The sequence below is a fragment of the Apodemus sylvaticus genome, chromosome 19 (assembly GCF_947179515.1).
Source record: "Apodemus sylvaticus chromosome 19, mApoSyl1.1, whole genome shotgun sequence".
In the NCBI taxonomy this organism is placed as follows: domain Eukaryota; kingdom Metazoa; phylum Chordata; class Mammalia; order Rodentia; family Muridae; genus Apodemus; species Apodemus sylvaticus.
Genome location: NC_067490.1, coordinates 26,008,921 through 26,026,379, shown reverse-complemented (window position 1 = coordinate 26,026,379; position 17,459 = coordinate 26,008,921). Strand labels below are relative to the sequence as shown.

Genomic DNA, 17,459 nt, shown 5'->3' with positions numbered 1-17,459 from the left:
TGCAGATTTGAAACCTAAATGGTGGTGTGTGTTGACCATAAAGAGAAACATCAGGTGGATGTGCTCATGGCCAGTGGGAGAGGGGCAGGAGGTGCTAGAAAGATTTTTATTTTCTTTTGTTTGTTTTTGAGACAGGGTCTCTCTATTAGGTAGCTCTAGCTGTCCTGAAACTCACTGTGTGGACCAGACCAGGCAGGCCTTGGGCTTCCCAGTGCTGGCATGTAAGTGTGTGTGCCACCATGCCCAGCTGGAGAGAGACATTCAGAAGCTCCCAGACAACCCAAGTGACTTGGCTTAGTCATTAAGTACCATTGAGGCTCAGAGGGAGGAGGGGCTGCCAAGGCGAGGCAGGAGCAATCAGGGGACACTTCCTGGGAGTGGAGAGCTGGGATCCTTACTCACCCCTCAAGGATGAGTTCTCCGGAGGTGTTTGTTCAGAGTCCTGTGAGCCATCCGTGAGAGACTCATTGCTGTTGTCACCCCAGCACGTGCCACTGTATCCTCTCTGCTGGCTTTTGTGGAGGGTTTCTGAGTTCTAGACTCAGAGGGAGGCAGGCTCGTGTTCTTGGCACAGTCAAGTACACTCATTAAGAGAGATGCTACTAGGTTCAGTTTAGGAGATCTCCTCCCACCCTGCCCCGCGGTAGAGTTGGGTTTCTGGTCTTTCCCATCGCCAGTGTGTTCTGACCCTTCTGTGTCAGCCTCTCAGTGGGACACGGGCTGAGCACCTTTGGCGTCCTGGGCTTGGCCCTGATCAGCCAGCTCTGAACGCTGTCCCCACACCTCTTCTTTCTGTCCCCACGCTTTTGCCTCCGTATCCCTGTCTAGGGTGGATTTGCTGACACTCCTATAGTGGCTACTAAGTTCAGGACTGGGGACAGGGCCAGGAGAGAAGAGGGCCCCTGACATTGCCTCTTCTTCTTCTTCTGTGTGGTACTGCTTGTGGTGATTTAGGTGAGTTTAAGAGGCAGACACCAGAACACCAAGTGTGGAGCAACATAGACCTGATTATGGCCTTTCTTTGTGCCTTGGTTTCTTCCCCTGTAATAACAGAGTCTTGGTTACTATTATGTCTTTTTCATTTTCTTATTTATTTATCTATTTATTTAATTGAAACACGGTGTCATGTTAGCCCAGGCTGGCCTTGCATTTATTCTGTAGCCAAGGATGACCTTGAAATTCTCTCTCTCTCTTTTTTTTTTTAAAGATTTATTAATTTATTTTATGTGAATACATTGTAGCTGTCTTCAGACACACCAGAAGAGGGCATCGGATCCCATTACATATGGTTGTGAGCCACCATGTGGTTGCTGGGATTTGAACTCAGGACCTCTGGAAGAGCAGTCAGTGCTCTTAACCGCTGAGCCATCTCTCCAGTCCGGCCTTGAAATTCTAATCTCAAACTTCCTAATACTGGGATAACAGGCATATCTCAGCATGTCTGGTTTATCCTGTGCTAGGAATCGAACCCTGGGCTTTTGTGAATGCTTGGTAAGCATTTTACCAGCTAAGCTGCATCCCCAGCCTATTTTTCCATTAAAAAAAATGTATATGGTGTTTTGCCTGCATGTGTGTCTGTGTGCCACATGCATGCCTGGCGCCTGGTGCCTTCAGAAGCCAAAAGAATCTGCCTGTGAACTGCCGCGCAAGCACAGGGAATTGGACCCAGGTCTTGTAGAAGAGCAGTTAGTGCTCGTAACTGCTGGGCCCTCCCCCAGCCACTTGCTCCACCTTCTTTAAAGATGCTTAGGGTTTCTTCTCTCTCTCTCTCTCTCTCTCTCTCTCTCTCTCTCTCTCTCGTGTTTTGGATTTGGTTTTTTTTTTCCCGAGACAGGGTTTCTCTGTACAGCTCTGGCCATCCTGGAACTCACTCTGTAGACCCGGCTGGCCTCGAACTCAGAAATCCGCCTGCCTCTGCCTCCCAGAGTGCTGGGATTAAAGGTGTGCGCCACCACCACCCGGCTGTCTTAGGGTTTCTATTGCTGCGACAAAACACCAGGGCTAAAAAGCAAATTAGGGAAGAAAGGGTTTATTTGACGTATACTTCCAGATCACTGGAGGAAGTCAGGGCAGGAACCCAAGCAGGGCAGGCACCTGGAGGCAGGAGCTGATGCAGAGGCCATGGAGGGGTGCTGCTTACTGGCTTGCTCAGCCTGCTTTCTTTTTTCTTTTTCTAAAGATTTGTTTATTTATTTATTATATGTAAGTACACTGTAGCTGTCTTCAGACACACCAGAAGAGGGCATCCAACTTCATTACAGATGGTTGTGAGCCACCATGTGGTTGCTGGGATTTGAACTCAGGACCTTCGGAAGAGCAGTCACTGAGCTATCTCTCCAGTCACCAGCCTGCTTTCTTTAAAGAACTTAGGACCACCAGCTGAGAGCTGGTAGCACCCACCCCTGGGCTGGGCTCTCTCCCTAATTTAGAAAATGCCTTACAGCTGGATCTCATGGAGGTTTTCCTCAGCTGAGGCTCTTTGCTCTCTGGTAACTCTTACATGTGTCAAGTTGACACACAAAACCTGCCAGTGCATCTTCTTCCAGCCCTCTTCTTTGCTTGCGGATAAACCCGGAAGCAAGCTGAGAATGAGGTAACTGACCTTTCCTCCCTCCCTCTCTCTCTCTCTCTCTCTCTCTCTCTCTCTCTCTCTCTCTCTCTCTCTCTTTGGTGTTTTCGAGACAGGGTTTCTCTGTGTAGCCCTGGCTGTCCTGGAACTCACTCTGTAGACCAGGCTGGCCTCGAACTCAGAGATCTGCCTGCCTCTGCCTCCCAAGTGCTGGGATTACAGGCATGTGCCACCACGCCCAACTCCTGACCTTTCTTCTCATCTGGCATACAGGTAGGGTCTTCCTAGAGACCACCCACCTTCAGGCGCCAAGGTCCGTTTGCCCTGGCACCGTGTTTCCTGCTGTGAGGTAGGAAGCTGGTAGGTGGGGGTGGTGAGCAGTAGAACTGGCCTCATGTTGATTGAGCCCTGACTAGGAGGCTGCAGGACTAGACTGGTGTCTTCCCTCAGTAGTTAGCTGGACCTGGCGTCTTCCCCAACACCCTGCCCCACCCATTGAATCATAGGCCACTTAAGTCCTCACATCTGCCTGGCCATTGGTTTAAGTTCTGTGTATGGTGAGGTCACTTGGGTTGATCCTCTCAGGAAAATGGTAAACCCAGTGGTGCTCACCCTCTGGGTGCCAGATCAGAGCAGCCCCTGCACAGGCTAAGCTGGGTGTAGCCTGGGCTCAGGAGGAAGAAGAGGAGGAGCAGAAGGAGGTGATGAGAAGCCCGGGGCCTTCCTTGTGGCTTCCTTACAGCCTGGGTCCCTGGGGGGCGGGGGGAGAATATTGTTCACGGGACCCTGGCAGGTGGGTGCTTCATGGTCTTGTGTCTTCCCCAGGCACAGACCCCCTTTGTGAGTAGCAGACCGGCCTGGAGGCTGGGATCTGAACACCCACGTCTGCATGCTGAGGAAGATGGGTGAGGCCGTGGCCAGAGTCGCGAGGAAAGTCAACGAGACCGTGGAAAGCAGCTCAGATACCCTGGGTGAGTGAGGCCTGGCTCCTCTATGCTGCAGCTGGCTGGTGAACTCAGAGATGGCTCAGAAAGATAGAGGGGGCATAAGTGTGTGGCCAAGGGGACAAATGCCTCACAGAACGTTCGTGCAGTTGTTGTAGCTGTGGGCAGTGTGTCAGTGTGCGTTCCGTCTTACACTTTGGTCTTGGGTGTTTGTTTCCATTTGTGTTTTTGGTTTTTTGAGACAGGATTTCTCTGTGTAGTCCTGGCTGCTCTGGAACTAGTGTTCAAGACCAGGCTGGCCTTGAACTCACAAGAGATCCACCTGCCTATGCGTATGAATTCACAGGAATATCTGTGCCACTGAAGAGACTCAGGCATGTTGGCACCATATGGGAACCCTTGGGGATGACGGTGCATGCGGCTGAGATGGACCTGGGCTGTGGAGAGGGATTAAAGGTGTGTGCCACCACTGCCCAGCCTACCCTATACTTTGTTTTTGTTTTGGGTCCTAGTCAAAGAAACTGGGAGAGTGCTGAGCTGTGGGTCCTGCGTGCCTGCTTGGACAAATTCAGTGACGTGTGTGTGTGTGTGTGTGTGTGTGTGTGTGTGTGTGTGTTCCCTTGAACTGCCTCAGAACATCGATCTGAACATGCATGAGTCACCCCATGTTGGGCACCTCTTGAGTGGCTAGCCTGGGGGGGGGCTTTGGGGTTCACCCACCTGGAAGGCACCTTCATGCACCACTGTTGTCACATGCATTTTTAAAAATTTGAATTGATCATAGCGTTTTAGCCTTTTCCTTACACGGAGACGCCAAGCATTTAAGCCAGCCGTCCATCTAGTCCAGTTCTGTAGATGTGATTGACAGGAGGGGCCAGGGAGACCAACCAATTATCTCTGTGTAGGTATGAGTTCGTGTGAGCCTGTGTGAACGTGAATAACTTGTGTTTGAATAGTACTTGTGTGTTCTGTACATATCATGGGTGCATATGTGCCTCTGTGTGTGCGTGTGCATGTATGCACACGCGTATGAATTCACAGGAATATCTGTGCCACTGAAGAGACTCAGGCATGTTGGCACCATATGGGAACCCTTGGGGATGACGGTGCATGCGGCTGAGATGGACCTGGGCTGTGGAGAGGGATTTTCCAGGCATGTGGGGGTTTGTGTGTACATGTGGGGGTTTGTAACAAGGAGGTGTTTTGGTGGTGTTTATTGTTGGAGCAGAGACCCAGCTGTGAGCTCCCCTTCAGTCGTGTCTGGAATGCAGGCTCCGAGTCAGAGGATGACAGGGACTAGAGAGGCAGTCAGCCTTCCTATGGGCTTGGTCTTTTCCTCTTCCAGGAAGCCCTCAGTTTTACCCCATCCTCCCTCCCTCCCTCCCTCCCTTCCTCCTTTCCTCCTCTGTGGTCCTCCGTTTGCCATTCTTGGAGGGCAGATACACCACGCCCCTTTTCACTGAGTATCTGACTGGAGTGGAATGCAATGCTATAGGGACCAGACTGGCCTCAAACTCAGAGCGATGTGCCTGTCTCCACCCTGAGTGCCGCTGGTGAAGGCATGTGAGTCACCCCCACCCCAGAAGACTCTCTGCTTGGCTTTGGGCTGTTGTGTCCCGGATGTGAATCTGCACTGGGCCACCCACCAGCTTGGCATCTTGGCAGGTCACCTACCCTAAAGTGGGGATAGTGGTTGCATCCTCCCCACAGGGTGGTTAGGGACAATTGTGTCCTCCTCCTCACAGGGTGGTTAGGGACAATTACATCTGTCACTAACTTGAGATGCAGGAAGCTCGATAATCAGCAGCTATTATTTTTAATTTTTCTCTCACACCCTGAGGTGGAGGTTAAGTCCTCAGTGGCACAAACGTACCTCCACAGGTGCCAATCATCCGGGTGACACTGGCACACAGGTGCCAATCATCCAGGTGACACAGACCCGCTCCACATTCCCTCTGAGAGGACCAGTTCAGTACAAATCGGCACGTGTCTCTAAGGTGACAGGGCTTGAGGGACCCCGGCAGCTCCTTCTCATCCAGAACTGGATGTGCGGGACAGAGTTGGACGTGGGAGTGCTCCCATGAGGGAGGCGGGAGAGCCAAAGAGGGAGAACTGAACTCTGACCCCAGATGCTTCTAGGTGGAAGCAGTTGCTGTGAAAGGACAGAAGGAAGGGGCTGGGTGCAGCTGACCTGGGAGAGTCCCCTGCTGAGTTAGCATACTCTCCTCAACCTCCAGGAGGTGTTGAGGGGTGAGTCCCCCCAAACAGCATGTTGTGACATCTGGAACTCCAAAGACCAGCAGGTGCGAATGCATGCATCCATTGGTCAGGTGTAGAGGTCAGCAAACGAGCGAGCGAGCGAGCGTGCGTGAGTGGGGTCTGTCTGGGTAACGTGGGTGTTGGGTAAGGTAGAACATGGTGCACCAACTTCTGCACCAGCTAGGGCCCGTGCCTGCTGAGGAACCCAAGGCAGGCCTCCAGCCACCCTGCCAGACCCCTGCAACACCTGGGATCGGTGCTTGGGCACCGGAGCTGAGATGTCTTCTCTGTAAGGTGGCAGCTAGTGATCGCTGGGATTCTGAGGGCGGCAAAGCTCCAGTCCGTGTGGGAGAGCCTGCGACCATGAAGGTCCTGCTGAGGCTGGAGACTTTCCTGTGGTGCGAGCTGGGCCTTTAAAGTCAAGCTTGGACTGTGCACGCCTTATCATCCCTTTAGTGACCGTAGAAGCAAACTGAGACCTGGCTACACTGAGCTCCCCGTAAGGCTCAGACAGTCTGAAGGATCTGGACTTTAAGAAGTATCCATATATTGAGCACCTACTGTGTGTCACCTGTCTGGAAGCTTAATCCTCAGAACCTACACAGCTGGAGAGAACCAAGTCCTATAGGTTGTCCTCAGACCTCTACATGGGTCCTATGACATTTGGGTGCACACATGCACATGCACACGCACACACATACACACACACACCTTTTAAAAAGATGTTCTTTGATGAAGTATATATTGCGCTTTTTTAAAAATATATTTTTCAGCCGGGCGGTGGTGGTGCACGCTTGTAATCCCAGCACTCTGGGAGCAGAGGCAGGAGGATTTCTGAGTTCGAGGCCAGCCTGGTCTACAGAGTGAGTTCCAGTACAGCCAGGGCTACACAGAGAAACCCTGTCTCAGAAAACAAAAAAACAAAAAAAAACAAAAAAAACAAAATCCAAAAATATATTTTTCGGTTGGAGAGATGACTCTCCAGGCTGCTCTTAACTCTCCAGAGCAGTTAAGAACACTGACTGCTCTTCCAGAGGTCCTGAGTTCAAATCCCAGCACCCACATGGTGGCTCACAACCATCTGTAATGGGATCTGATAACCTCTTCTGGGGTGTCTGAAGACAACTATCATGTACTCATGTACATTAAATAAATAAGTAAATCAGGAGCTGGAGAGATGGCTCAACAATTAAGAGCACTGACTGCTCTTCCAAAAGTCCTGAATTCAAATCCCAGCAACCACGTGATGTCTCAAACCATCATAAAGAGATCTGATGCCCTCTTCTGGTACATCTGAAGACGGCTACATTCCTTTCTTACATATACTTACATACCTACATGTAATACTTACATGTAGTAATGTAAGTATTTACATATAATAATTTATGTATTTACATATAATAATAAATCTTAAAAAAAAAACAAAATAAATAAATCACACACACGCACACACACTCCAGACTCTCTCTGGAAGGGAAGCTGAGCTCTGTGGTTTTTGCAGAAATCCACAGCAGGTCTCGAACTTGAAGTTCTCCTGCATCAGGCTTTAAAGTAGCACCCGGGCCTGGCTTCATTCTGATGTTTTGATCTCTACTGCGTTTTCTGGGCCAGGCTGTTCTCAGGTGCAAGCCTGTTGTCCTCTGATGCTCTACTGCAGTGCCTGTTCTGGGTGGGTTCTGTGCAGTTTTAGAGCCTGGCGCTGTGTCCTGTCAGGGGTTGCCCTGGCCCCTGTCAAATACCTGGATAACCATCTTCTCTTTACTTCTCTGCCTTAAGGGTTTCTGGGCATTAGGGAGAATGACCGTGGAAACCCCAGGTGTGAACAGGCCTTTTAGAGCAGTGGTGGTGCATGCCTTTGATCCCAGCACTCCAGGGGCAGAGCCAGGCAGATGGCAGATCTCTTGAGTTTGAGGCTACAGAGTGAATCCCAGGACAGCCAGGACTACTCAGAGAAACCCTGTCTCTAAAAACCAACCAACCAACCAGATAAACAAACAAATAAATAAATAGATAGATAGATAAGTAGTTAAATAAATAAATAAATAGTCAAACAAAAAACAAAACAAAGGTTAGACTTGGGATAGTTCAGCTGGTGAAGCGCTTGCTGTAAGACCACAAAGCACTATGGTATTGCTTGTCTCTAATCTCATGACTGGCGGGGCTCAGTGCAAGCACAATCACATCATGTCACCTGGCTTCCATTCCGGAAGTGAGATTTTTAAAGATCTGGGGCTAGGCCATCCAATTCCATCCAAATGATGGTGAGTTCCAAGCTGAGTCTGCAAAAGCAAGGTGGATGCCGGGAATGGTGGGGCACACCTTTAATCTCAGCACTAGTGAGACCAAAGCAGGCTGATCCCTGTGAGCTGGTGTCTAGCCTGGTCTGCATAGCCAGTTCAGGCTAGCCAGGGATATATCGTCTCCAGAAAAAAATGTTGAAAAGTGGTTGAGGTAGACAATCCAATATAGTCTTCTGGCGTCTACATGCATACTCCTGGGCAAGTCCACGTGCTCGCCGGCGTGCGCGAACGCGCGCGCACACACACACACACACACACACACATGCACACACACATACATACACACACATACATACACACACACACACATACACATAATACACATTTTCACGTGCATGCATGCGCACACACATACATACACACACATACACATAATACACATTTACATACACACATATACACACATATACATAATATAGATATACATACACACATACACACACATGTACACACATCTACACGCATACACACATACATACACACATATATATACACATACACATGTACACACACATAAACACATATATATACACATACATATGTACACACATGTACACACATATACACATACACAATACACATATATATATATACACACACATACACAGACATACACACATACACATCTATGATTTCAGAATCTTTGAGGAATTTTCTCTCAGTGTAGAGGCAAAGACAGATAAGACAGATATTTTTAAAAAGTATCTTTCCTCCTAACACAGCCTTTGCTGAGGGTCACATACTTTAACCCCCCCCCAGCCCTCTGCAGGGACGTGGCCTCTCAGATTGGTACCTGATAGGCCCCAAGCTCCCGTCCAGGGTGGAGAAGTATCTGCCCTGCCCACCATTCTGCCTCCCCAGACTCTCTACTCCCCAGGTACGTGTGTGAGTACTTTGCCAATCCTGACTCATTTAACTGTCTTGAGAACTTTATGATGTTAAAATCCCGTTGTAAAGATGAGGAAACGGACGGGAGTGTTTTAAAAGGGCAATCTGTTCCCTTTGTGAGACTGCTTTTTGGTTTTTTTTTTTTTTTTTTAGTTTTGTGACAAGATGTCACATGTAACTCAGACTTACCACATCAGCACACTGAACCCCAAACTCATCCTATAGCCTAGGCTAGCTTTGACCTCACTGATGGCCCAAGCTGGTCTTGAACGTACTTCCCACCTCAGCCTCTCTAACGCCGGGAATACAGGCGTATATCACATCGCGCTGTGGGAATATTACAGACCCAGAGCTAGGCACAGTGTAGGGGTGACTTGCTGTTGATCCAGGTGAGTGGAGGTCAAACCGCAGCTCTTCCAGCCCTGCGTGGTTCAGAGCCTGACATGGCAAACACCCTGACGCCCTGTGAGGGGGCAGGAGATGAAGAGGTGGATCAAGAGCTGAGGAGCTGGAGTCTGCCCTAGCCGGTCTCCCTTTATGTCTCAGAAACAGCCCGTGAGCTGCCTTTTTCTTTGCTTTTATTCCTTTTCAAGGAATCACAATGTAGTCTTTTTTAAAAATTCTTATTTATGTATAGATGCTTTATCTGCATGTACACCCGCATGCCAGAAGAGGGCGCTAGATCACAGTATAGATGGTAATGAGCCATCATTTGGTTTCTAGGGATTGGACTCAGGACCTCTGGAGGAACAGACTTGTGCTCTTAACCGCCGAGCCGTCTCTCCACCCTCACTATGTAGTCCTAACCAGCCTGGAACTTGCTGCATAAACCAAGCTGACCTTGAACTTGCAGAGATCCTTTTGCCTTCTGCCTCTGCCTCCCAAAGTGCAGCACCATATTCGGCGTATAGTTTTAATTATGTGTACTTGTGTGTGCACACACATACAGATTCAAAAGTCAGAAGAGAGCGTTGGGTTCTCTGGAGCTGGAGTTATAGACAATTGCTTTCTGAGAAAGCAGCAAGTGCTCTTAAAAAAACTTTTTATTTATTTATTTATTTATTTGTTGTTTGTTTTTCTGAGACAGGGTTTCTCTGTGTAGCCCTGGCTGTCCTGGAACTCACTCTGTAGACCAGGGTAGTCTCGAACTCAGAAATCCGCCTGCCTCTGCCTCCCAAGTGCTGGGATTACAGGCATGAGCCACCACCGCCCGGCTCTCAAACTTTTTATTAAATATTTTTTTTTCTGAGTTTCACATCAGGCACCCCAGTCCCCCCATCTCCCCATCCCTTCAGGTTTGCCTTTTACCCTTGTAACCCCCCCCCCCCCAAATAAACAACACACAGGCAAACCATCAAAAACAAAACATAGAGAACATCTCTTCCTGGACACTGCAGTGTGTCACAGTGTGTCCCACAGTACACCCCTCTGTCCGCACGTCTTCCCTTGCAAAGGTTAACTGTAATGAGTCATTGGTCCGATCCGAGATATCGGGGTTCTGTGACACCATCAACATTGGGTTCTTCCCCGGGCTTCCTTCCAGTTACTCTGCAGCCCTGTGTCATGGGATCCCGCAGCTTTGGATCAGGACCGGCCCATTCCTGCATCCCAACCATCCGCAGATGATACAGATTTTAGGGTGGGCCGACTCAGAGGCCTGGATCTGGGCCTGGGTGGTCACTGGGCACCAGGGTGAGCACCCAGCACTGCTCAGGCTAGCCCACCCAATGCCGCCATCGGCATGTCTTTGGGGCTGTCCCGCCCCTGCCCCCGCACCCACGCCTCCAGAGCCAGCTCCACTGTGCTACCTAGTCAAGGCATAGGGTCCATTCTCCCCAGTGCTGGCTGCAGCCTGTGAGGGACTAGGCCAGCTCTCTGGACTACCTCAGGTGGTGAGGGAGAAGGATGAGAGGGCACTGTCATCCCCCTTGACCCCACGCCACCTCATGGTAGAGGTGTGGCAGGGCCAGCTCTCTCTCTCTTGCTCACACCTTTAGGGTCCTCTCACCCACAACCCCACCCACCAGGGCCAGTTCTACTGTGCTGCCTGGGCAAGATGCAGGGACTGCTCTCCTGAGAGCTATAGCCAGCCGGTAAAGGTAGGGCTAGCTTTCCAGAGCCCTGCAGCCAGCGAGGGGTGCAGCCCGTTCTGTACAGCTCCTGGACATCACATGGTCCCTGGGCAGCCGCCCCAACCAGGGATGTTCCCTTGTTGTCTAGTGGTAACATGAGCTATGAACATGGACACCGACCCCTGCTGCAGCGTGGCCAGTGACCCAGATGTGGTACTCAGCAGCAGCTCAGGCTGCGTGCGACCTCTCCATAGCCTTAGGTGGCGTGGCTCAGAACAGGCTAACCTTCTCCCCCCTTGCATCTCCGGTTCCATCTCTTCATAATGCTCAAACCGCTGCATCTCTCTCTGTTCCATCTGTCCACTACACCTTCACACATGTGGTGGCTCCCGTTGCAGCCTGGCCAGCCCCTGGGTGACATCCTCTGGCAAGCTGTGTCTATGGCCCACCTGTGCAGTGCACTGGAGGGCAGGTCTGTGTGTGGTATGGTGGACCACAGGTGTCTTGTGTTGTGGACGGGCCTGGTGCTGTTTGTATGTTGATGCTAATTCTGTTCTCCTGGGAGGGGCTGCAGACAAGGAGTGAGTCATACTCACGTGACTTTTTTTTTTTTCTTCGAGACAGGGTTTCTCTGTATAGACCTAACTGTCCTGGAGCTCACCCTGTAGACCAGGCTGGCCTCGAACTCAGAATTCTACCTGCCTCTGCCTCCCAAGTGCTGGGATTACAGGCCTGCGCCACCACTGCTGGTATCTCTGGTGACTTTTTTTGAACCAATCGCCTAATGAATAAAGGAGCCAATCACTGGGTGAGTAGGCGGGACTTCCGGGTTGGAGAGCGGAAGAGAGGAAGCAGGAGAGAGTTAGGTCTTTCTGGACGGGGATAGTGTGAGGACAAGATGTAATTATGAGTGTCTCCTGGTCTCAGTGGCCAATCTGTCAGGATTGGCCACTGGAGGTTTTAAACTTAATAAGGCTTATGAGATTAGGATTTTAGTTGTTGCACCCAGAGATTGAATTACCATTGTTCCTGTCTTCCTTCACACAGTAGCTTGTCTGGGTTCAAGACAGAAAGGTAGCAAAGCGTGGGTTTGCCTGGGGTACATCGCAAAGGTCTTGGGGTTTTAGAAGCTGGGGCTGGCGTGGTAGCGACCCACCAGTAGGAATTTAGCGAGCTGGGTGGAGAGAGTTTGGAGCCCTGAGTCTCAGTCTCCAGGAGATAAAAACAGGTCAGCCATTGCCCGCCAGTGCGTGGCCAGCCTGATGGGGCAGAGTGTTGCCAGCACAAGCACGGGAACAGGCCAGTTTGATATTTTTAATATTTCCCACAACAGTCCTGTCTGTCTGTCTTTCTCCTCCTGCGCTGCACAGTGTAGTTGTAGTAGGTGGGGTCTGTGTGTCTGTGGCCTGCTTGTGCTGTGGAGCAGAGGACATGTCTGTGTCCACCTCCCCACCCCCTGAACTTCATGGCATGGTGGAACACAGGTCCTGTCTGTCTTCCTTCTCTCGCACTTGGTTGCCTAGATCTGATCTGATTTGATTTTTACGAGTCCTAGGCATAAAACAGCTTTGGTCACCAAGCCAGGTGTCAGACTAGCATGAAGAAAGGACTGCCACCTGCTCTGCCCGACTGGTGTAAGAACCCCCTCCTACACACACACACACACACACACACCACCACCACCAAGATGCCTCTTTGCCCGTTGCCAGGGGCCAGCCAAGTGCTCTTAGCCACTGAGCCATCCTTCCAGCCCCCATCCTTAGCACTTTGAATTTCTGTTTTGTGACAGTTTCATCAGGTTGTCTAGCCTGGTCCTGAACTTGAAACCAACCCTATTGCTTTAGCCGGCCCCAGCGCTGGCCAACCCACGCTCAGCAGAGCCTGGCTGCCTTTCCGTAGTAGCCCGTGTGGTTTGTGTCCTGGCTTGTGAGAATCAGTACCTAGCTTCCCTCTCCCTTAGTAGGGTCAGTGGTGTGCGTCTGGGCTGGAGGAGATATGGATGATTTCTGGGTTTCTCCGCATCATTAATGAGCCCGTCGATGCTGATGTGAAGGTTTCTATGGGTTAGTGCTGTAAGCAGTTGCTGGGCTGTGAGAGGTGAGTGAGGTTTGGCTAGGCAGGGGTGAGTGAGCTTTGGCTAGGCAGGGGTGAGTGAGCTTTGGCTAGGCAGGGGTGAGTGTAGGGGTGAGTGAGGTTTGGCTATGGAATAGTCCTTTTCAAGCCATATCTCTCTTCTGCACTTCGTACAGTTTTCAGTTCAGAGGTGAGATGACACCTCTTGTGGCTTTATTTACAGTCCTATATTGATGAAAAAAGATCTCGAGACTCTTTTCTTGGGCCCCGTCACTGCCTGTTCACCTCTGATGAAGTCTGTGTTCCTCACTTCCACTGTCACCCTTTTTAAATAAGTGAGCTTTCTCTACGTTTTGAAAATATGTTAGTGTTTTTTTTTTTTTTTGGTTGTGTGTTTGTGTATGTGTGTGTGCGCGTGAGTGTGTGTAGATATGCTTGATTTCCTTTTTCCCTTTTGAGGTAGTGTCTTTCTACGTAGCCCTGAATACTCTGGAACTCAGTGAGCTCTATTTGCTTCTGCCTTCTGAGTGCTAGGACTAAAGGCGTGCACCATCCTGCCCAGATCTACAACTAGATATTCTTTAACGGTTACATTTATTCTCTGTTTATTTATTGGATAGGGCACATGCATGCCATAGTATTTATATCGAAGTCAGAGAACAACTTCTCTCCTTCTCCCCAAGGATCCTGGGGTCAGAATTCAGTTCGTCGGGCTTGGTGGCGAGTGCCTTTATCTGCTGAGCCATCTTGCTGGTTCCCAGTCCTTTATTCTGCATCCAAGTTGTTTCACAATTTTATTATTTTTAAGTTTGACATAAGACTTTAGGTCTGGCTACGTAGTCCAGGCTAGACCGCAGCTCCTTCTGCCTCAGCCTCCTGAGTGCTGGGGTCCTAGGTGTTCTCTATCATATCCAGCCAGAGTTGTTTTGCTAGTTCCGTTTCCGGGCTCTGTATTGTCTTTCAGCCTTCTAACTGTGTCTTTTGAAAGACAGATGTTTGTGATCTTGATGAAGTCCCGTTTATCATCCCCCCCCCCTCCACCGCCCCAGACCGTCCCCTCGGCGGTCCACGCCACACCCAGTCCCATGCATCTTTTTGGAACTGTCTGGAAGCTGGGCAAATGGGGCCCCATGTCTCTGAAAGTGCAAGGCTCTCCCAAGCAGCGCCTGGACAAGAGGCTCGCACCAAAGTCCGCTGTCCCTTAAGTTTCTAAGGTCATGCCAAGTGGGTTGTCTGGGAAGCCTCTCGATGCGTATGGGAGAGGCCAAGCCCGAGGGTGAGATCAAGAGTGGGGGGGGGGGAAGGGGCGTGGCCTCCCCTCCCCTTTTCAGTATCACCTGTTGTTAGCTGCTCTCCCTCACACATACAGCAGATGGCGCCCTGTCACCAGCTGGCCTGGCTGTTGCTGGGTTTAGTCCTGGCGAGCTCATTTCCTGTGTGTACTTGTCTAACCCTTGTAGGGACCACGTGATCTAGAAACTCCTTGCTTCCTCCCCCCTCCCTTTTTTTCCTCCCTATCTCTTTGTGTGTGTGTGTGTGTGTGTGTATGTGTGTGTGGTTTTTTTTGAGACAGGGTTTCTCTGTATAGCCCTGACTATCCTGGAACTCACTCTGCAGACCAGGCTGGCCTCAGACTCAACAGAGACTCTCTTTCCTCCAGCTCCCATGTATACCCAACCTGGCAGAAACTCCTTTCTTTTTTTTTTTTTTTCTTTTTTGTTTTGTTTTTGTTTTTTGAGACAGGGTTTTTCAGTGTAGCCCCAACTCACTCTGTAGACCAGGCTGGCCTCAAACTCAGAAATCCACCTGCCTCTGCCTCCCGAGTGCTGGGATCACAGGTGTGTGCCACCACGCCCAGCAGAAACTCCTTTATTGAACGACAGTATTTACTATGCACTTAGTATGAGTCTCACTGAAAATGAAATCTCTCTCTCTTTTTTTAAAGATTTATTTATTTATTTTCAGTACACTGTAGCTATCTTCAGACACACCAGAAGAGGGCATCCGATCCCATTACAGATGGCTGTGAGCTATCATGTAGTTGCTGGGAATTGAACTCAGAGCCTCTGGAAAAGCAGTCTGTGCTCTTAACTGCTGAGCCATCTTCTCTAGCCCCCATGAAAATGAAATCTATTGGCTCTTTTCCTGACGAATATACCCTGAGCACCGACTGTGTGCTCGGAAAAACTACCTGCTCTAGGGGTGTCTGATGTGGAAACTGAGGCAGGTCTCTGCCCCTACCCCCTCACTGTACACACACACTTTGGGGTCAAGGGGAGCTTCCAAGACTATAGCTGGGTTGATCACTGTCCTGGCTGGGTGGCAAACCAGGGCCTTGGTTGAGCTTTGTTAGTCTACGACTCCTGGAGCAACCTGTGGGTCTGGGGGTTGTATGTTTCTAGCCTGTGGCGTCCCCAGGGTCTGCCAGGTATGGCTTTTCTGAGGGTGGGAAGACAGGACAGGCTCCTGAAGCCTCCCTCAACCTCCCGTCTCTGCTCCCTGAGAATGACAAAGCCTTTGTCCCACTGTCCTGAGTCCTGCCTCTTATGGGGACGACAGACTGCATGCTGACCCTGTCTGCCACAGAGCCCTCTGCTGCTCTCCTCGGGGACCCTGAGTCCCTGTGTGATGGGGACCCCCTCCCAGCTCTGCCTCTGTGAGACATGAGGTGGAGGAGAAGTGAACTGCATCTAGACAGTCTCTGGGGCTAAGAACCTTTGAAAGGAAAGCTTTGTGACACGGATTGGGCATCCTCAGTCCACACTGGTCACTTCTGAGCTGAGCTGAGCTGTTTCTCTAGAGTGTGCCTTCCCTCGCACCCTGTGCTGTATACGCCCCGCCCCCTGTAGTTTAGGACCCTCCCTGGGCCTGACCCACAGAGTCTAATGCCCCTGTCCATTCAGGCTGCTGTGACAGAACACCACCGCCCAGATGGCTTTAGCAGCACAAATGCTGGGGAGAGGACTCCGTGGTCACGATGCTTGCTGTGTAAGCATGAGGACCTGAGTCTGGATTCCCAGAATCCACACAAAGCTGGACGTTGTAGCACAGGCTGGAGGTAGAGAGCTAGGATACCTGGGAGCTCGAAGGCCAGGTGGCCTGGTGGTGGGCGCGTCGGTAAATAGCAAGACCGGTGCGGAAGTGTTAACGCCCATGTTGCAGGGACCCCAAAGACCTCCGAGGAGCCAATCCTGATGTGAACATGTAAGGGTCTTTATCACAAGCTGAGAGCAAGGACTTTCGCGGTCATCGCTGTGGGTCAGAAGTGAGAACCTAGTGGTAGGGTGTTTATTGTGGTTACTGTTGTGATTGTAAGCCGATAAAGAGCTATTAAGATACATTCTATGGGGATGTGGTGAGGTGTGGGGGGAGGGGTGCCTCATCGGGCCCATGCAGAGGCATCCCTTCCCCCTGAGCGACCAGCCACATGACTGTATAGTATAGAATAGAGTTTATTCAGGACTTGGGGAGGCAGGTTGAGAGGGTAGTAGAGGCAGAGAGAGGGAGGGAGTAGAGAAGGAGAGGCTGACCATGACCATGTGGAGAGAGGGGGGACGGAAGAGCCTAAGGGGGCAAGAGAAGAGAGAGAGGAGGGGCAAGCAGCCCCTTTTATAGTGGGCCAGGCCTACCTGGCTGTTGCCAGGTAACTGTGGGGTGGAGCTTAGACAGAATCCTAACAGTTACATCGAGCTAAGGGAATTTCCATATGGCGGGTGAGCAAGTTAATATTTTAAAAACTGCATTTCTGGCGTAATCTGCAGGAACCAAACACGGGGGTAAAATCACCTGACAAACATAAACGTTCTCTCTCTCTCTCTTTCCCTTTCTCTTTCTCTCTCTAAGTTTTACCACACAAACCATTTTTCTTGGCTGTTCAGAATCTTCCCTGAGGTTGCTCATAACCAGAGTTGGTTCTGGCCATCACCGTGTTATATATTTCATGGGCATACATGAGCCCCTGTGCGTTCACCTGCGGCACTGTTCACAGACTCGGGGCTGCCCAGCAGGTCTCATATGCATAGAGTTCTGTAAGGGGAGACCCAGCCTGGAGGCAGTTTAATGAGAAAAAGAAATAGGAAGGAAAGGCCGTGACCGCTCCTAGGTATGGTGGAGGAGAAAGCTTATTATACATACATACATATATATATATATATATATATATATATATATATATATATATATATATATATATATATGTGGGAGAGCAGAGCTAGAGGCAGGACACATCTGGAAGAGTCCAGATTGAACAGGAGGATGCTCAGTCTTGTGAGGAGGGGTAAGGGAAGGAGAGGAGAGAGGGCCTACTGGCAGCCAGGAGGCCCAAAGGACGAGGTAGACGAAATGGTTGGATTTT

General features: G+C 50.3%; 1 protein-coding gene across 1 annotated transcript in view; it reads left to right on the top strand.

Annotated features, from left to right (window-relative positions):
• The window catches only part of Lrrc20 (leucine rich repeat containing 20), a 112,515-nt gene that overhangs the window by 3,576 nt on the left and 91,480 nt on the right, over positions 1–17,459 (top strand). Inside the window, exon 2 of the mRNA XM_052164128.1 lies at positions 3,395–3,540. Within this exon, the coding sequence (XP_052020088.1) occupies positions 3,459–3,540 (82 nt within the window). The 5' untranslated portion in view covers positions 3,395–3,458. The remainder of the gene's footprint in view (positions 1–3,394; positions 3,541–17,459) is intronic.